Below are 21,279 nucleotides of genomic sequence, written 5' to 3'. Positions count from 1 at the left end.
CGAAAGACTGCGCTGCTTGAGCGCGCCACCAACGCGAATTCCAGCCACTTCCAATTGCCCGCAACGGTGCGGCTAGGCGGCGCTTGTGCCGCAAAGACAAACGTGTCCCCATACGGCCAGGAGCGATAATATATCGAGGCACCTTCAGCGCCTTGTTGTCATCGTCCGACCATGTCGTCGTTGACGCGCTATACTTCCGTCCAGTAAACTAAAATAAACGACGGCGTCTACACAGATAGTGCGACTAACACAGGCATACAGAGGCATACACAGGCACGAACAACTGCGCGGCCATAACACACAAACAGCCTGAAAAACAAAAAGGCTTGTTATAACAGTATGACACATTTTATAACCCTATAACATCTCGATTGCAAAAAAAGGGTGGTCCCGTGTATAACAGACTGCGAATGACACTAGCGGCGAAGTACACTCACTCAAAATGACACAAAATTTACCCGTTTGACAGCGGTATTTGTTCTGCTACGTCTATTGCAGTCTTGCATTTTGTCTGTGTCTACTTAATATTTTTTTTTTCACTTCAATAAAAGTTCCATTCCTATATTGTAAAGTTACATATACATACCTGCCAATTCTCCCGGATTTTATTGCGACAGCAATTGTATAGACACTGCCGGCGAATTTCCGCCGTCGACGTCGCCGTGAGGTTCGGTATAAAGTCCAAGGGTGATAAGATCGCGGCCGCGCGCCGTATATGCTGTAGTTGCGAGGGAAAGCATGGGAGAGTGAGCCGAGAAGTATGGCGGCTTGGTGCGGCGGCGTCCTTTCGCGCGCGCAGGGGTGGAGGGAGGGGGGGGGGAGATTTGCGCTTATGACTTTAAACGCTGAGACAGCAATTTGGAAATTTTCTACGGCACACCAACACGGTTTGTACAGCTTTAAAATCTTTGTTAGTAAGTCAACGCACGCTGTTCTTGCACAATTCCATCTGGGTACACATTGCATATATACGCCAACGGCAAACGTTTGCGGCAAGCTAAGCACTCGAATTAGCGCAAATTTTAGAAATTACCACAGCAACACCAAAACACGCACAACTCTGAAATTTCTCCAGCGTTTTTTCTTCAAAAACATAGTTTATCTAGATAAGTTTCACATCCACATTCGCTAGTTTCGAAACTCGCCGAGAATCACAAACCACGATTAGCCCAATGTTGGTAATTTCCCACAACGTGCCTAATTACTTACACACCTCTAATTTTGTGCTTAAGTCACACTTCATACTCCTAAAATCACCCTCCAAGCTTCACTGCTCCAATGGCATTGAACTACCGCCGTCATATTACGCCGACGTCTCGCACGCTATAAGCGGGCTTGCGTCATCGACATATATATAGACGCAAAAACAACTTCGCTCCACCAAGCGTGAGCGCGCGAGGTCCGGCGCCGCGACATGTGACGCCCCCATTTCGTTCTCCAATCTTTTTGCCATTCGTCATTGTCTCGGACGACAACGCGAGCGCCCCTATACACAGCCGCGATTGATCACGCAGGGTAACGGATGATCAGACATGAAGAAGAGAAAATGAAATTATTCGTTACGAAACGCGGTCCCTGGAATCATATCTGCGCGCTGCTACTCAAACAGCCTACGCGATAGCATATGCGTAGCAGCGCAGTAGCAAGGGAAGGGGCTCCGAGGCCCGAGCCCCCTTCGAAGTTTTCCGGCGGGGGCAGAGCTCCCCCCCCCCCTTAAGTGTCATTACCAGAGTTCTGTTACCCACATCATTTAAGGTTTGTTTTGAGTTGCCACCTCCTTTCACTTCAAATTTTATTGTGTCTAAGAGCTTACTGCATCATTGTTGGCGCGGACGTGCAAGGCTTGCAATTCATACTTTCGCTTTATTTCTGCAAATCCTGACAATAGCAGGACGACCGCATTAGAAGCGCCAGCGGCGGCTACCTCATCCGTATTTTTTCACTTCAACATTTTTTTAAAGATTTACACCGTGAACACCATGTGCAGACACAATACATTTAAACAAACACACAGAACAAAGTTCATTCCATTTTTTTTAAGGAGAAGGTAGCCATTTATTTATTTATTTATTTATTTATTTATTTATTTATTTATTTATTTATTTATTTATTTATTTATTTATTTCTAGCCTCTGCCTAGAGAATGAATATCTTGTTGTGGGTTCACCTCGCTTCAAACTGCTTTGCATGCTTTTTGACCCTGACAAAAAAAAAACTCCTGCAGACTTCAGTGACCCCTTCGGCAGTCTTTTATTACGGTCGTGTGAAATGCACGTGAATGAAATGTGTCTCAGTATTGTTTCTGTTTCCAGTAGGCAATGCTAACGACTCACGAAAAAAAAACTCTTATAATGATAAAAAAATATATGGTTTTACGTGCCAAAACCACGATCTCATTATGAAGCACGTCGAAGTAGGGGGCTCCGAATTAATTTTGACCACCCGGGGTTCTTTGACGTGCACCTAAATCTAAGTACACGGGTGTTCTCGCATTTCGCCCACATCGAAAGGCGGCCGCCATGGCCGTATTCAGGGACGGAAACTTCGTATTAGAGGGACGGAAACATCGCTACTTGCATGCAGACGTCATAAATACGTTATAATTCACTCAGTAACCGGAATGAGGCCAAGCCGCATTCACTCGAAATCAGAATCAATAGCAGTGATGCGCAGCGGCGCTTACACTCGGATTCACGGTAAGTAAGAAAGAAAACGAACATTCGGTGCCATCTGTGAAGATGGATGACCAGCGAAGCCGTGCATGTGGGCCCCTTAATGGTAAAGTGTCCGTTCACGTGCGTCAAACGCCGGTTGCACATAAATAGAAGACGAGGCGCGACTAGCCGCACGTCCACGGTGTTGTGCCTCGGAAGACGAAGAGGCTCCCGGGAAACGTTCGGCTGGACTGCGGCCACGTCGGCGGCGCGCGTTCTCGGCCTCACGGTACTCCGGGTGTCAGTGTTTGTTGGCTTCTTATGACATGACTAATAAAAATCGGGCCCCTCGGTTAACCCCCTTTCTTCTCGTTTATTACATAACGAGGGTCTCGAACCCGGCAACATTGATGCCTTCAGGTAGCATATGTGGGTTTATTGACCAGTTGCCTTCACCCTAAAAGATGACGTTCTCGTGACGCCTGCGGCAAAAAAAACGTTCCATGTCCGCCGCCAAGGTCTGTGAGTGGTGGCGCTGGCTAACACTCCCAGGGTTCTACTAGGACACATACATACCCAAGAAAGTGGATGGGAAAACGACGCCGCGGTAGCTCAATTGGTAGAGCATCGCACGCGAAATGCGAAGGTTGTGGGCTCGGTTTCCACCTGAGGCAAGTTGTTTTTTCATCCACTTTAATTTCCATTACTTCATCGTTTCATTTCTCTATTTCATTGATTAAGCACAAGTAATTTCCCCTATGTTGTCCTTGGTGTCAGTGTTTGTTGGCTTCTTATGATATGACTTTATATTATATATATATATATATATATATATATATATATATATATATATATATATATATATATATATATATATATATACAGGATTTCAAACTCTTTTGAAGCTCGGTTCGCGTTTCTATTTTACATTTGCATTGCACGTTTGTGGTGCGAACCTCCACTTAACTTCCTCTATAGCCTCATTTCTGCCCATTCCAACAGTCACTCACGTGACTGCAGCTACCGCGCTAAAGCAAACGAACATGTTCTGCTCTGTCAGCCAATTTTCAGCGCCGGGAGACATTTAATCAAAGCAGCTGTCGCTTTTTTCCAAGAGTGCAATACAGCAAAGAGTGCGATACAGTGCTGTAAGCTTCACAGACTTCACCTGGAGAACACCAGGCTCATAGCAACAGGAAATCAACTCAACGTATTGCCGCGACGGCCTCTTCCTTCCTTTCTTTCACCCTCGACGACTCGGCCGCGCGAATGGACCGCACGGCGTGCGACCGCCTAGCAACACGCGCGTCCACGGCGTCGACGCAGTCTCTGCCGTCTCTGCACAGAGCGAGCTCGCAAAATGTGTCGCCGCTCGTTGACGTCTTTCGCATCGGTTTCCGTGGGGCGGCGCGAAAGCACGGCACTACGCGGCGTTCCACCAAACCCCGCCTCGCGAGGATCGTTCATTTTCTGCCAGCCCGATGCTGAACAAATGTCGCGGAGTCGCTGCGGTCGCGCATTACGACTCCAAAGGCGAGTTCCGCCGGCGACAGATTGGAGATGTGTTTACCACACGTGCATTTCGTTAGCCGACGCCCATTTTGTTTGTTTGTCTGTTTGTTCGTTTTTCTAGCGAGCGCGCGTAGGTGTGCTCCCAGTAATCGCGAATACGGCAGGCACTCCGGTAGGTGAGCGCTGAGCATTCGAAAGAATGACCCGCCGCGGTGTGTGTGTGTGTGTGTGTGTGTGTGTGTGTGTGTGTGTGTGTGTGTGTGTGTGTGTGTGTGTGTGTGTGTGTGTGTGTGCGTGTGTGCGTGTGTGTGTGTGTGTGTGCGTGCGTGCGTGCGTGCGTGCGTGCGTGCGTGCGTGCGTGTGTGTGTGTGTGTGTGTGTGTGTTGCGCTGCTAAGCGCGAGGTTGCGGGATCAAATGTCGCGGATCAAACGCAAAAATGCCCGTGTCCTCTGCATTAGGGGCACGTTAGAGATCCTCAGGTGGTCAAAATTAATCGGCAGTCCCCCACTGCGGCATTCCTCACAATCATATCGTGGTTCTGGCCCGAAAAAACACAGAATTAAATTCCATGATACAGACGCAAGACACTGAGTGGATCAGTGTTTGACATACAGAAAGCAGGAAATCAACTGTATCCGGTAAGACACTAGCCATTTGTATCATAAAATCTTTCACTACATTAGTTAATTCCTCATTATAGGACAGGGGCTGTCGCAATATTGCAGGTGTTTACTTGCAAATTTCACATCTCCCGCAATCAGACCTCGCTTCTTTCAAGTTTCTTTTGGTAACACGCAGGACTTTTTTTTTATTCTAACCAAGCCATTCTATCGCCATTCTGCAACATTCTTTGTGGTCGGCCAGTCTTGCATCAGATCAATGCAGGCATTTTGCGCAATCAGCGTTATTTCCATGCCGCCTCTACACTCGGTACGATGCATTGCTTTTGATCCAATCATAAATTGGGCCAGCGTCTTATTTTGCTATGTTTTCCTTTGTACATGTTTGAAATATTTGTACACGTTTGAAATTGTCCCGCACTAAGCTTTGTTGGGCAGTCTGCACACTACGCCCTGTTGTGATCAGCCATTTATTTAAACAGTGATAACAGTCAGTCACAGAGCACGCGATAATGCGGAACGGGCAAACGACCTCGTCAAAGCCATCCTCAACTGTGATGATTAATGGGCACCAGTGTGGTTCTGCGATGAGAAGATCTGCCAAGACGGGTTCAACGAGGAGTGGCTCTACAGGAGGGGACATTCCTTCACATCGCCTGTAATTCGCTGTGCTATGCTGTGCTGTGCTATGTGCTCTCTCTCTCTCCTTTCCCCATCTTTCATCCCCCCATCCCGCTCCCAAGTGTAGGGTAGCAAACCAGTTGAGCTAAACTGGTTAACCTCCCTGCCTTTCATTCTACATTTTTTCCTTCCTTCCTGTCATCCACCCGAACTGCCACGTCCGCGCCGGAGAAGGGGTCAGTGTATCCCCCCCCCCCGTTCGCCTGCTCGTGCACAGTGATGAGAGTAGCTCTCTTCAAAGGGAAAGAGATTCCAACATCAGGATTGGTGGGACATGATGTCAACCGTCTCCTGACGCCGGATTGGGGGCAGACCACTGGACGACAACGCAGGGGTTAGATAGAGTGACGGACGCTTGGAGAGATCGGCTGCTAGAACTTGATGATGAACTTCTTATGTTTCTGTACTTCTTGAAAAACTCTAGTACATATTATAATACAAACGTGTGTGTTTAAACGTCTTGGATATCGGGCCCGGCCCCACGTTCTCTTGCTCCTCCACGCTGAATGGATACCACAAATCTTCGGACCCCCGGTCGCAACAGCACTGAGTAGGTTGCGCATTGTACGGATGTAAGAATGTTTATTGACTGCACGACGTGGGAACAAGCACACGAAACGGAAATACATCTCTGTTGCTACAGAACAAAGTAAAACAAAAACAAGCAGACATTGGTGTTTTGTAGGTTTTACTGTTTCCTTAAACTTTAATCCGTCTATTGGAGCAACAGATTAAACAAATAACCGATGTTGCTTTGAATAATTCTCGAAGTTTCACTATACCTGACGTCACATCTTTATACGTGACGTAACACACACACACACAAACACACACACACACACACATATATATATATATATATATATATATATATATATATATATATATATATATATATATATATATATATATATATATATATATATATATCACGCACGAGCGACGGGTCAAGAAGGTGGCAGGCAATCCCCGTAGTACAGCAGACATGAACATGGTGTATCATTTGGTTGAGCCGATGTTTTGCGTTAGCATTAACCCTTCGCATGCCGCTCGCTGACGACACTGCCTCCATTAAAACCAATCTGCCAAGCGGCGTTGACCAAGTCCGCGGCAGCGCGCGCCACAGCGCGATTCCCTCATCTCCCCCTGGCGGTCGGCTAGCTGTGCGGACAGTTACTGCGCGGCACATTACCCAACCTTTCACTCCCCTCAAAGCAAGAATGTATCTCCGATGGATGGATGGATGGATGGATGGATGGATGGATGAGAGCGCCCTTTGAAACGGGGTGGTGAGTTGCGCCAACAAACTCATTTTCTTATTCTGCCTAACGTACGTCTTACCTATTGTTCCTTTCTTTTTTGTATTTTCTGAACAGAAAAAAATCGCAGCATCAAGCAGTTTGAACCATTATTGGGAACTTTGTGTGCCTCCGTTGTTTGTGGTCTGCCTACTTTTCTGTCACCAAAGCTCCAATCGCCTTTTATCGCTGTTGCCCGGACATGTCTACTTTCCCACTGCTACCGCTGAACCAAAGGGCTTCAAGGAGGCCAGCGGAGCGCAAACCGACATTATAATAAAAAATATTTCATCGTCACTATGTATGTACCGGCGTCACTTACCGCTTGCATTCCTATTGGATCCTAAGGCGTCACACCACCCTTTCCATCATTCAATATCCTCCTCTCCACGCGTGACGTCATGCACTTCCTTCTTCCTCTCCCACGCCACCAAGTAACCGACGGACGCCGCCGGGTTTTCGTTCGCATGAGCGTTGTAATGCGCACGCATTAAAAAAAATTGTCTACACTCGACAGATCACTTCCGGTCCGCGAACGATGTGTACTCGCCGCCGCACGCTGCGTGCACCGGTGGGCGCGTAACCTGATGGCGAACGAGGACGTGGAAACCAAAATGGAGGCATGACGGAGAGGAGACGTAACTGCGACACCCATATAGGGCTTGTGGATGACTTGTGCAGTGAAATACGTCAGCGGCACTAAGTCGAAAAAGTAGCCACGAACTCGAAGCGCGGTGCAAAACGTCAGCGGAGCACTGCGCCATTGCGTGTCGGCTTTGATAGGGTAACATAGCAGAGTGTGGGTGTAGGGCCAGTTGGCGACTTTGGGAAGTTACCGCAAGCGAAACACGAAGCTTGAAGAAAGGGGCAACACGAAGCGGTACTGACAACTGATGATTCAATTAAACGAACGCCAAGCTCATATATAGATCAGACACACGTGTGCACCCGGAAAGCAACGTAAAAATCAATAAAAATAAAAAAATACACAGCGACCTTAGACACGGGTGCGATACAAATACTAAGATAAACGCTGACAGACTGAGGCACCAAACACGTGTGTATCACATGGAAATAAAAAAGTTCTTTCTGAGAAACCGCGACTGACCGGGAGCTAACGCTATCACCGACTGCCTCTACAATCTCTCTTTGCAGCTGGCCATTTTTCCTGCCGACAATCCCAGTCTTTGAAAACAAGAGAGAGCAGCCCAAGCAACTACGGCAATAAATGGCCAAAAGTTCGACCTCTCCAGCAACCCCCACGGAACGCTCACGCAAGCGAATGTTAATGCACCTACCGGTTTTTGTCCAATATAACATCTGCCGCAGCTCGGTTATGCATACGGGCGTTTCCTTCAACGTGAACCGGAACTTCGAAAATGTCGGTAAGCCATAACACTTGAGTCGCTCACAGGCGTTTCCCTCTCTCAAGAGAAGCTTGTATTGCCGAACTCGTGTCGGCATCGGTGTTGCCGTACGAAACAACTAGCCTTGCGAAAATAAAATTACTTGTCGGGCTGCGTATTCGAACCAACGACCTCTGGGATGCGAGACCACAACGTTAACCGGTTCAGCCACTGTCGGCTCATCATACGCACCCTTTAAAACGGGGTTTTAAATGTATGAAGAAGTAGAAGCAGCGCAAGGCGCGAGCCAATCAAAGGCATCGCCTTCCCCAGAAAGAGGGGAAAGGGTGTGTTTTCTTGTTCGCTCGCCTCGCGCCCGCAGTTTTCCGCTTATTCAAGCCCAGCACTGCTGGGCCAGCAGTCAGAGGGGAAGGCCACGTTTGGTTCTTTCTGCCGAAGAGCAGGATGCGTTGAAGGAACGGCAGCGGGAGCGGGCCGCAGGTTGTGCATTCGGCCGACGACCAGGCGGCGTTTCATTAACGCCGCCGGGAACTCATTCGAGAAAGGGCTCGTCGTCAACGTGCCGACCTCGCCGTGAAGGAGCGCGAAACTGAGGCGTTACGACAACAAAGAGCCACGGATTCCGAGGTTCGCTTGCATCCCTATTCACTTTTTTTTTTCTTTACGAAAACAACCAAACGGTAAGTGAAACGAAATCCAAATATTGAAACAAAAAGAAACAAAGCACAAAGTCGACCCCTCATTCTTCACATTTCCGAACCAAACATTGTCCGATAAATGTTTAGTACTCAACAATACGAGCCGCAGATAGGATATTATAACAATACTTTTCGTGCCGCACCTAGCCCCAGTCACACGCAGTCGCAAGCTGCCTCAGTTCTTAAATAGCATAGCGAGAGCGGCCGCTTAACTGCGCTTTTCCGTCGCAATTATTCCGGTTTGGGTTTTCTTTTTTTTTTCGTTCTTCAGCAGAAAAGTCTCCTCGTAAGGAGAAAAATAACCGCCTTCATCAACCCTTGCGACAAATGGATGCCTGTGCTAATACTTACACTCAGCTTTTCAAAAACCGAGTGGTTGTGGTTAAAAAAGAACCCAAGTAAGAAAGAAATAAACAGACTACCAAGTAAATAATTGGAGCTATTTCTCTTATAAGCGCAAAAGTTGGTATTCTCTACCACCTTTAATATATGCTAACGAATCTTATCGGGCTTGTAACTTTCAACATTCAATATCCACTACCATCGAGCAAAAGCCTAGAAACCAAGGGTGCCAAGAAAAAAATGTATTATTATTATTATTATTATTATTATTATTATTATTATTATTATTATTATTATTATTATTATTGATGTAAATTTCTCTTGATGCCGTGGTCTCCAAAACATTTAGTGGCAACTCTGCATGCCAAATCGGAGGCACCGTTTCACCTACCATTATAACTTTGAAATGCCTGTTAACTTTATTTCTCCGCGTGATCTGTTTAATTATCCGTGTGTCGACTGCGAATAGAGATGTTTTTTTACGAACTCATACTCATTCCTAACTGGAATGGTGGCCAGTGCCCCCCGTAGAAAAGACCTCCTGTGTGATGTGACTGTCTATCGGACGAAGATGAGAAGCTTGCCCCTCGGGTAGCTTGACAAGCCCGAGGACGGGCCTTTTACTAAAGATAGGAATTGTCACCTCGTGGCGTCTGCGATGTGCAAAGCCACAAAAGCGCTGCTGCGTTTCTTGCGATGCACAAGCCTGTATACGGGCTGTTTCCGCGAACGCATTCAAGATGCTTTAAAGGTTGCCTGTGGCAGCCATCACAATTCAAGTTGATGAGGTGGTCTACTCGAAGCGGCGGACACTACTTGCAAAAACAATTGAAATGCAAAAGCGGCTAACTAACAAAAATTAATTAATTAAGTTTCTAACTAATTACATTAGGGCCCATATTGCAATTTATAAATTCTAGCCGTGGAGTTCGCAAGGTGGATCCACTAGGAACGAATTCTCAGGATGACACCAGAGAGAGAGAAAAACATTTATTGAATCATAAAATGGAATTCTCGCGGATCGAGGTCTTCTCTTCATCACGCTGTCTTCTCGTCGAAGGGAAGCCTCTTCACCACGGGTGGTCCCTCAGACCCGGGCTCCACTGAGTTTGGCCGCGTCCCTAGCGTGCTCCACCATCCTTCTTTGGACGGCGAGCTCGCAGCTGACGAGCCGGCTCTCCCAATGCTCCGCACTCGGATGACACCAGTTTCGAGATGTTAATTCCCAAACTTTGCGGAGAAACGCATTGGCGTTCCAGTTACTTGTGTGCTTCAACGCATAAAGAGAGGTTTTGTTGACAAATTAACTGGAATGCCAACGCATTTCTACGCAAAGTTCGGGAATTGACATATCGAAACTGGTGTCATCCCGAGAATTCGTTCCTAGTGGATCCGCCTTGCGAACTCCACGGCTGGAATTTGTAAATTGCAATATGGGCCCTAAAGTAATTAGCTAGAAACTTAAGTGAATTTTTGTTATTTAGTACATTTTGCCCTTCAATTTTTTGTGCGAGCAGTGTCCGCCGCTTCGAGTAGACGACCTCATCAACCAGAATTGTGATGGCTGCCACAGGCAACCTTTAAAGCATCTTGAATGTGTTCGCCGAAACATCCTGTATATGACCATTGGTGACGAACTGAACAACGAACGCTGCATAGCGTGCGTTCGCGCAATCTGTGAACGTTTCTTCTCTCCTGCTTCTCATCTCTCAGTCCTATTTCTTCCTTCCCCAGTGCAGGGCCTGTTTTCACCTTACCACCTCTCTCTCTCTCCCTCTCTCTCTCTCTCTCTCTCTCTCTCCATCCCCTATAACTATCCTTTATCGACGGAAAGTGCCAATGGTCTTTCTCTGCCCCCAGCGGAGCATACAATCATTTCCCGGAAGGCTTTGTTCTGCGGAGCGAGGGATTCGCGTAAAGCCATTACGATTGACAGCACCGACAATTGATGGATACATCGTAGAACACCACACCGGAAAAAAAAAGTTTAAAGAGAACATGCAGAAGCGAGCGGAGACGGCGGGGGATGGGGGAATGGCGGACGCTAGTTTACACATTTTGTGAACTCGCTGCTGAGAGGATCGACAAGGGGACAACACTGGCGAGATAAAAGTTTCCCTACACAAGGGTTTCTCGCATAATTCTGTTAACCCTCTGCCTCCCCTGCCACTCCTTTCTTTATTTCGTTTTTTTTTATCCATAGTTCAAAAGAAGACTTGCCCTTGCATCAAAGAAAACCTTGTAACTTATATATATATATATATATATATATATATATATATATATATATATATATATATATATATATATATATATATATATATATATATAAGTTGAAGCCGCAACAACTCAAGTATTGCGGAAATGACTTGTGCGAATTGTCGATGTGTCTGGCTGTTTAACGTAGTTGCAAAATTTAGATTTTTTCCCCCCTGTTTCGTGCGTTTCGTTACGAAAATTTCAACATCGGTGCGATGCACGTAGAACTGTATGAAAGTCATTTATTAAATACTGCGGAGCTCCGACGTGCTGTGCGAACCGTGGTTACGCGAAGCACCTGGCAATGGCGTCGACCCTGCGGCGGCGCGCCTCGGCCGGCTCTTCCCGGCTCCCTCCCGTGACGTTGAGCGGGCGCTCGTTGTGCGGGACAAAAAGGGTTGCGTGCTCGCACATAGCTGCTCGGCCATTGCGGCACCCCTTGCTCATCTGCGCCCAGTAGTACGTGCCCCAGCCTCGAGCTGCTCGAGCAAACCGCTGAGGAACCCGACGGCCGAACCGACGCCCTTCTCGACGAAGCTGCGCCCTTCCCAGACCGTCTCTGCGGTCGCGTCAGGAGCCGGTCGGCGTGCACGCGGTGGGAAGCTCGCTTTTAACGCGATAGCGTTAAGGAGCTCGTGTCGCAGAAAAGCCGGTGTCGTCGGCGTCGGTGTCGGGTGTCAGCGTCGGCGTTTGCGCCCGGCGTTGACCGTGAGCGATAAATCACGGCAGGCACTCCATAAATAAAAAGCAACTTCCAAGATGGGCTGGGTGGGAATCGAACCAGGGTCTCCGGAGTGTGAGACGGAGACGCTACCACTCAGCCACGATTTAGATGCTTCCGAAAGGTACAAACGCGCCTCTAGTGAATGCGGTGTTGCCTTCGAAACGAGCCGTGGAAAGTTATACTGCGGTGCATATCGGTAATTATGAACATGTAACTTACAGAAGTCGCAATTGCACGAGTAGCGAAGAGCGTTTCGCTGCATTTCTTCTGCGCTTTCCGCACACGGAGAGCCATCTTGCGGCAAACACAGAAGACCCCCTCCTCTCCATGTACGGCGCTGCCCCGACAGATGGCGCGCCACGCGCGCATTGGAGCTGTCGCGGCTCGGACTCCCTCCCCTGACAACGCTTCGCCTTGCTCCCTCTGTAGAATCAAGCGTCCTTCCTTTCTTTAGATCACTATCTATCTATCCCTCTGCCCGTGCCGATCACGACGTTTGGCTGGCGTGCATCATTTCCCCCTCCGGGATACCGAGTTCTTTGGTTCGCTCCGCTTGCTCAGGCGCACGTTTCGTTGCTGCGCCGAACGCCGCGTTGCTCGACCATATGGCTCGACGCTCACCGCGTCCGATGCGGGGCGCCTCGTAAGTGATGGCTGCCCTTGTAGCCCATTATCTTACACCCCTTGGCGGGTCGACGGGAACGCTGTCGCGTTCCACTCTTGAAGGCGAAGCTTAAGCGTCCTCCAATTTTTGAATCGCCGTCCGCGCGGAGGCAACCGCCGCCGCCCGGTGTTTCGCAGCCGACACGCCCGGATTTTTTCCTACGTGCGCCACCTGGCTCGAGACAGCAGGTGTATAGCATGCGCGAGAATCGGAGGCGAGAGCCGCATGACGGAGCTCGAATGACCGCGATGCCGCGACCACACCGGAAACGCGAACACGAGCGTCTAACCAGCGGCTCAGTTTGGTAGGCACCGCCAGCCTCGCCGGCATAGGAGGCTAGATAGACAGGTCGGTATATAGACACTCAAACTACCTGATATCCGCAAATAAGCTTCGCATTCAAATATTCTTGCAGTCAGCTTCCTAGAAAATTGAAACTATCTTCATTAGACCATTGCGTTGCCACAAGTGACGAAAAGCAACTGTGAAGTGCTTTTCTAATACCGCAAGATGACATGAAACTTCATGGCGTGGCGGCGGTGCTTGTGTGTGCTCGCAGGACTCCAATCAACATTTTACGGCCTCTACGGAGTTTTCCTAACGCCAAAAAAGTCGAAGGTGAGCCGTTCCCCCCTCTTTTCAGACTTTTGAGTGGGAAAAGCCTCACGTTTTGACGGAAAAGCCCAAGCCTAGGATTAGGTTTACTGCTGCGGACGGCCGCGGTCGATCCTTTTCCTTTGGTAACCGAGCATGTCGGACAGGGCTTAACAATTCTCAAGGCCATATGGACGTAGATGAGCCGATTCCGGGCCCCTCTCGGGCGTCAGACCTTCAACCAAATGAAGCGGGGGCCATCCTGCAACATGTAACCTCAAATAATGAGGCGCGGGGAAATAGCGACGCGTCTCTCGAGAACGCCGAGGATATCTCAGCGTCTCAAACATGGACGGAGGACGGGTGGCACACCGTTCTATCACGTCGCAAGAAAAAGAACTGTAAGAAAAGCGAAAAGGAACCCGAAGAGGGAACCGAAATGAATATCAAGAAATTCGAGGGTGACTCGACAAAACATAGAGAGAGCCAGGCTAACAGCGACTTCCGACGTAGGAAACGCCGTGGACCTCCGCCTCTCCCGAAGGATGACATCAAGGTCATTTTGAGGCCACACAAGGGCCTCATGGTTAAAGATCTGCTTGGATCGGAGCTCGCTATGGCAGTGATAGAGGCGTGCCAGAATACTTTTGGAGGCAGCAGTTTTTTGCTGCGGATCCATCCCGGATCTAATATTGTCATATTATCAACACCACACGAACAAGTGGCGGGAAGGCTGCGCGAAATCAGACAACTAAAAATCAGGGGGCAACTTCACTCCTTCAATGCATATGTGGCAGACCCAGAAGATGTTCTGCGAGGCATTGTTCATGGGCTACCACCCGGAACACCTCAGGCGGAACTAATGGAGAACCTGCGGATCCGCACTCAAGGTGTGAAGATTGAAAGAGCCCGCATGCTGGGCTCGTCCAAATCGGCGATAGCGACTTTCACCGGAAAGGTGCTTCCAAGGTGTGTGTACTTTATGGGAGCGGAAGCGATCTGCTACCCATACAAACCCACAATACAGGTTTGCAAAATATGTCGTTCAACGGGTCATCGTACCGATGTGTGCCCAACACCCGATATCAGCATGTGTTCCAAATGTGGGGCAACTGAACCTAATCAGGGGCACGAGTGCTCACCAAAGTGTGCCATCTGTGGCGACGAACACGCGACGGGCGACAGTTCATGCCGAAAGAAGCTAAAGAACATCGCCCCCCGAACGTCTAGGATCGAGCAGCCTCGACGGAAATCGGAGTGGGTTAATTCGAAAAAGGACTTCCCCGAACTCGAGTAACAAAGGCACCCCCGATGGTTCAGCTCGGAAAGGGAGGAATCAATGAGTCAAAGGAAGTCCCGATCAAGATCACGACCAGGATCAAGACCAACATCGAGGGCACGCCAAACAAAAGCCAACAAACCCGAGGACAACCCTTGGAAAACAAACCTCAAGAATACCTCGACCAACAAAAACGACAGGAAGACGTCCCCCCACACCGGAACCGGAGCAGAAGCAGCAGCTGCAAACCGACCAAACAATCAGGTGAGCTTGGCGGGGGTCGTGTCTCCCAGTGCTCCAGTAACAGACAATCAACAATATAGGAAAATAATTGATGAAAACAAAAGACTAACGCAAGAAATTAAACAGCTTAAGATCCAAATGGAGGCAGAGCGCCAAGAATTCCAATTGGCAATCTCCTCATTGCAAAAGAAGTTCGAAAACACAGTTAAAACGCTGCAGGTCTCTGGCTCGGCGGTCAACCCTAACGGGCAGGAGTCACAAATACATCCCACCCAAGAAAAGGAAATGGAACTAGGCGGAGGAAGAGGTGATGAGCTTCTTGGCATCCCCACGCACACGAACAACCTTATAAAACAAATCCAGAACCAAGTCCAAGAAAATAGGAGTAGCATTGCGAATCTCCACGACCTTTTCAAAAATTTCATGTCAGACATAAAATCACTCATCGGCGAGGAATTAAGAATCCAGAAGCAATATGTAAACGAGACTGTGGGGGACTTGCAGAGAGCAATTAATAAGCGTCCTCTTGCTACCCCAATCACCCATAAACCATCAAAGGCGGGTCGGGACGACGCGGAGGCTCTCGTACATCATGGCTCAAACTAAATTGAAAAGTGCGGAACAATTAGAGATTTGGCAATGGAATTGCCGCACTTTCCACAAGCGCGCAGCCGCACTCAAAAATTATATAAACAGTGCACCAATCCGACCAGATGTAATATGCCTGCAGGAAATTGGCCCAAAAGTGGTCAAGCTGCAGGGATATTACACCCTGCAAAATTCAAATTATCCCCGCGTTGCCACCCTGGTGAGCAAGACTATCGCGGCCAAAGCAGAACAGATAGAAAATCTTCTGATCAATCATCAGATAATAAGCTTATTCCCTCTAAAAAGAGGCAAGGCAAGAACTGTAATACTAAATTTGTACAGTCCCCCCCAAAACAGGAATGAAGATTTTAGCGAACTCCTTGCGGAGGCTCTTAAAATCTCGGGTACCAAGGACCGCCTCGTGGTGCTGGGAGATTTCAACGCTCCCAACACCGCATGGGGCTACCCAAAAGACACACCGAAGGGAACGCGTCTCGAACACGCTGCATCCAGGCTGGGGCTGAGCCTGATCACACTCCCCACCATGCCCACCAGGATCGGCAACAGCGTGAGTAGAGACACGTTCCCGGACCTCACTTTCACACGTAACATCACGGACGCTACCTGGACCAACCTAGATGAAAATCTAGGAAGTGATCACTTCCTCATCAGCATTTCTCTATCGACTCCCAAACTACGCCGGGTGGCGGGGGAAACGACTCTGACAAACTGGACAAAATTCCGACTAAACAAACCTCCACCCAATGCTGAGCCGGATTCCATGGGGGATAGGATAGGATAGGAATAAACTTTATTTGTCCAGCAGTTGATGTTGGTGCCCGGGGCTAGGCTGCCAGTGGACCATCGCCCGAGGAAGATCTTTCGAGATCCTCGGCAACGGCCCTGGCCCGCTGGACGGCCCACTCCTGGTCTTCGGGTGCCTCGCTGAGGAGGGCGGCTTGCCATCTCTCAGCGAGGCGCCCCGCTTCAGAGGGAATGGTCCGATTTCATTAAAGCAGCACATGGGCGGGCATCTAAAAAGATTACACGGACGGTGGAAATACCAGCGGTGGACAGCCACCTCCTAAGCTTGTGGGAAAGCAGGCGGAAGCTGCTTAAAAGGTGGCGAACACAACGCTTGAACAGAAACCTTCTGCGTAGGATCGCAGCTCTGGCAGAGGAAGCAAATCAGTATGCCAGTAAATTGGCAACTGAGGGCTGGATCGAGTTTTGCAATTCGCTACAGGACACACTGAGCACCGCAAAAACCTGGGCCATCCTGAGGAATATCCTAGAGCCGGAAAAGTCTAAAACCGCCACCAGCCGAACACTGCAAAGGATCGCGGAGGAATTTCCAGGCACGAATGAGGCATTAATAGAGGCTCTCAAGGAGAGATATGTCGGAGGGAGCGCGACACAGTCAACAGGCCAAATTAATTATACGGGCGCCCAAAATGCGAAGCTAGACGCCCCAATATCCACGGAAGAGGTTTTTGCGGCAGCCCAGGCGGCCAAGAAAAATACAGCCCCTGGCGCCGATCAGATTACCAATGCTATGATTAGAAACCTTAACGATAAAGTCATAGAAGCTATCACTAGGCAATTTAATGAAAACTATTGGCTTACGGGAGAGATCGCCGAAGAGTGGAAAACTGCAACAATTATTACAATACCAAAACCCGGAAAGAAGCCATCCCTGCAGGCGCTCAGACCCATTTCACTGACGTCTTGCATGGGAAAGCTCTTCGAACGGGTCATACACACTAGGCTTCAAAATTTCATTGAAGACAGGGGTTTGTTCCCGGCCACCATGCTGGGCTTCCGCAACGGCCTCTCGACACAAGACGCGTTTCTCTTGTTACAGGAAGAGGTACTTAAAGGCGTACCCAAGGGTGGGGAGCACCTATTGTTAGCTCTCGACCTGAAGGGCGCCTTTGACAATATATCACATGAATCTATACTTTCCGAGCTTAATATAATTGGCTGCGGAGAAAATGTCTTCAATTACATTAGAGCATTCCTCACGGGGAGGAAGGCTACGATAGGAATATCGCATGTCAAATCCGATCCGTTTCAAATGCCCAACAAAGGTACGCCTCAAGGAGCGATCATGTCTCCTCTACTTTTTAACATCGCCATGTGTAGACTTGCGCGGACCCTAGACGGTGTCCCGCTACTAGGTTATACTATGTACGCGGACGACATCACTCTTTGGGCTACGCGCGGCTCTCTAGCAGAGAAGGAGCAGACCCTCCAAGAGGCGGCCACTGCAGTTGAACACTTTGCCAGGGCCAGCGGTCTCAGCTGTGCTCCCGAAAAATCGGAGATAATACGCATCCACGGGAAACGATATAAAAGTAATGGAAACATAGAAATTGAAATCGAAAATCAGCAAATCAAAGAGGTCACTGTTGCTCGGATCTTGGGATTCTGGGTTCAGAGCAATGGCAGGGCCAGCCACACCATCAATTTACTAAAGTCGTCAACAAAACAAGTGGCAAGGATGATTCAAAGAATCACCTTTCACAAACAAGGCATGAGGGAAAGCGACACTGTCCGTTTAGTACAGGCGCTGGTTATCAGCAAGCTAACATACAGCCTCCCTTTTCACACACTCAACAAGAGTGAGGAGGAGCTGGTTGACACTATTATCAGAGGCACCTACAAGGTGTCCTTGCGCTTACCGGCAGGCACCCCGACAGACAAGCTCCTTGGCCTTGGGATATACAACACATACTCCGAGCTCAAGGCGGCAACTTTAATTTCACAAAGAAGCCGACTTAGCCAGACGAGATCGGGCAGAGAGATCCTGGTGAGGGCGGGTATTCCACCACACCCCCAAAACTTGGACGAGGTACTGGTGGATATTCCCGGTCCCGTCCGAAGCAGAATCTCGGTCGCTCCTGTCCCAAGAAATATGCACAAAGACAGAAACAAAAAGCGAAGAGAAGAGAGAGTGAAATGGCTAGGCAAACTAGTCAGAAAAAATGGGAACACCGTTTATGTTGACGCCTCTCAGTACAACTGGAAGCGTGCAGTAGTCACTGTCGTAGGCAATGACAAGACTAGCCTAATCTCAAGCGCCTCCTTGATCACGTCCTCTATTTCCAAGGCAGAATGCTTCGCCATCGCCTTGGCAATCAAGGACCGGGAAAGGACGGGGCCGTCGTACAACACCATCATCTCGGACTCTCAGGAGGCGTGCCGCTTCTTTATGAACGGCCGTCTCCCTTTCAAGGTTAGCCGCCTCCTGGGAACGGAACTGAAGAATACATACAGACTGGTCTGGTGTCCGGGACACGCAGGCCTGGAGGGGAATGAGAGGGCTGACGCTCTAGCTCGGGAGCTCACGAACCGAGCGGAGCAACCATCGCCCTCCCATTCACAACCCGCCACTTCACAGGAGAGCCGACGCGAGGAGGAGAATAACAATCCGGCACGTATGGCACCACGCGATATTCTTGCTCACCAGCGCGGCATGCGGCAAAAATACGGCGCCCCCCACACATCTTTGCAAGGGGAAGACGCAATAGATCTCCGCAGGATTCAAACGGGGGTCTACCCAAATTTATTAAGATTAAGCAAAATTTTCCCAACGATGTACGGGCGTGCCTGTCCGTGGTGTAGCGACTCACCACCGTCTTTGTACCACATCTCATGGGGATGCCAAAATAGACCGCCAAATTTAAATGCCTACTTAGTTAGGTATAATCTAACCAACACACTGGAGCAATGGGAGGCACAACTCGCCAGCTCAGACCCGAAGGTGCAGAAGGCCCTTCTTGGTCACGTTCGGTTAGCGGCAGAAGCCAGTGGAGCCCTGGACTTGGGGCACCACCCATCAAGCTCCTAATCCCCTATCCCCATTTCCCCGATTCAATAAAGTTATTCTCTCTCTCTCTCTCTCTCTCTCTCTCTCTCTCTCTCTCTCTCTCTCTCTCTCATGGCGTGGCAATCCACCACACGTTTCCACATCATCTATTTATTCAGGCAAGGAAAAGCGGTCTTTACATTAACAAGCATGACAAGACGGTTACATGCCCCCTACATGGAGTACCTAAACATGGTATTTATACAAAAATATTGTTTTTCACGTTCGTAGCATAAGAAGGCATGAGCAGAAGAGAAGAGCAGAAGACATGAATAAACAGCGTCAGCAATTTCAGTAAAAAGTAATAATCAGATTTATTCTTGTAAAAGGGACACCGCTGTCTCTCAAAGATCACTTTCTCACGTAACAAAATTTGGCCCTTAAAGTTAATGTTAAAGCAAAGAACATCGATGTGGCGAAATGCGAAAACACCCATGCACTTAGATTTAGGTGCACGTCAAAGAACCCTATAGGTGGTCCAAATTTCCGGCCCGTAAAACCCCATAATTTAATTTTTTTTTTAAAGAAAACAACGCGGATTTTTCAATGCGCTATGCTCAGGAAGATGGTGCAGGCTTCCCGCGCCTCGCTACAGCTCCCTTCAGAATAAATAGATGTTCGCTGCTAGTCGATTTCTCGAAGCAAAGAGCGGCCGAAAGGGGTTATGGAGGCATGGCAAGGCAGCCGAAAAAAAAAGAGAACGAAGGAACTAACGTCAAAATGGTGACAGAAAGGGTGCTGTAAGACACCGAGGGAAACATGTTATTGTAGAACCTGTTTCTTTTCATTATTTATAAACCAGCTCTTCGTCATCTATGATGGTAATTTCTTATATGTCGTCTATTTGCCGACAGAAGCTCCAAAGTGAAACTGAAGTTTGAAGCAAGCCTATGCGTCTCTAAAGAAAAAACAGCTCGATGTGTCGATCGCACGACCAATCTTTGTCAAGGCGGCGAACAAAATGCCTGCTTTCAAGCCTATCATTTTTTTTTTCGTTTTCTTTTTTCGCGCTGAGCCGTTACACAAGGAAATAGAAAGCGCAAAGTCTAGACTTTCGCTTTCTTCGACTCCGCTTACCAAGACACGGCATCCTTGGTGCGTTCGATTATCGCAGTTATCGACCGTGGTGGTGACTATTCGACAGTGAGCGGTGAAATGTGCTGCTGCTTGCTCGTCCGCGGGTTAGCCTCATTGCCGGTTGCTGCCGCCACGAGCAATGCAACATGACGTCGTCACCGCATTCATCGCACAAAACAAACTTCCTTGCATCCGTATGGCGTGGGCGTGCAAGGCGTGGGCGTGCCACACGAGTCACGCGACATCACTTTCTTCCAAAGCTGCGCACAAAATGAAAAGAAAGAACAGAGAGAGAGAGGTTGGAATGAGAACAGAAAGTGGTCATAAAAGTGAAAAAGAAAACATCAAAACTCAATGAGAGTCGAAGACAGATGGTCAATCAACGCCCCCGCGTGGGTCCCTGAAAGGGAAGTTGCAAGCAGCACTCCGTCTTCCGAGCATCGAGCCGCGGAGACGAACGCAGCACAAGTCGCACGGTGTACGCGCAGCTGCCGTATACCTCTGGAGCGTGACCTTGAGCGCCGATCGGCAAAAATGAACGACGCCGGTGGCGCCCCCGCTTGGAACAGGCACGAGGAAGGCACGATACGAAGGGAAAGAAACACGCTACACAAAACAAGGTATGTCCACACACCGATGAAGCGAAGGAGCGGGGGCAGGGGGATTCCGCAAGCTGTAGCAGCACATTCCCAGATGTCTTATTTATCCTATTTCTCTGCAGAATGGCAGCCAAACCCTGCCGAATTTGTACGCATTTCACTTTACACGGGCGGAGCTTTACGTCAAGACACCGCTTGGCTGCCGCAC

General features: G+C 48.8%; 1 protein-coding gene across 6 annotated transcripts in view; it reads right to left on the bottom strand.

Annotated features, from left to right (window-relative positions):
- Positions 1 to 21,279, bottom strand: part of LOC135911998 (glycosyltransferase 25 family member-like) — an 873,389-nt gene that overhangs the window by 611,203 nt on the left and 240,907 nt on the right. Inside the window, exon 9 of one of the 6 annotated variants that reach the window (XM_070521031.1) lies at positions 18,251 to 18,427. The exons of the other annotated variants lie outside the window; for them this stretch is intronic. Coding sequence (XP_070377132.1) covers positions 18,289 to 18,427 — 139 coding nt within the window. The 3' untranslated portion in view covers positions 18,251 to 18,288. Of the gene's footprint in view, positions 1 to 18,250; positions 18,428 to 21,279 lie in introns of those variants that run through there. 6 annotated transcript variants of the gene reach the window in all.

Source organism: Dermacentor albipictus, chromosome 1, assembly GCF_038994185.2.
Source record: "Dermacentor albipictus isolate Rhodes 1998 colony chromosome 1, USDA_Dalb.pri_finalv2, whole genome shotgun sequence".
NCBI lineage: Eukaryota > Metazoa > Arthropoda > Arachnida > Ixodida > Ixodidae > Dermacentor > Dermacentor albipictus.
This window is presented reverse-complemented; position numbering and strand designations above follow the sequence as displayed.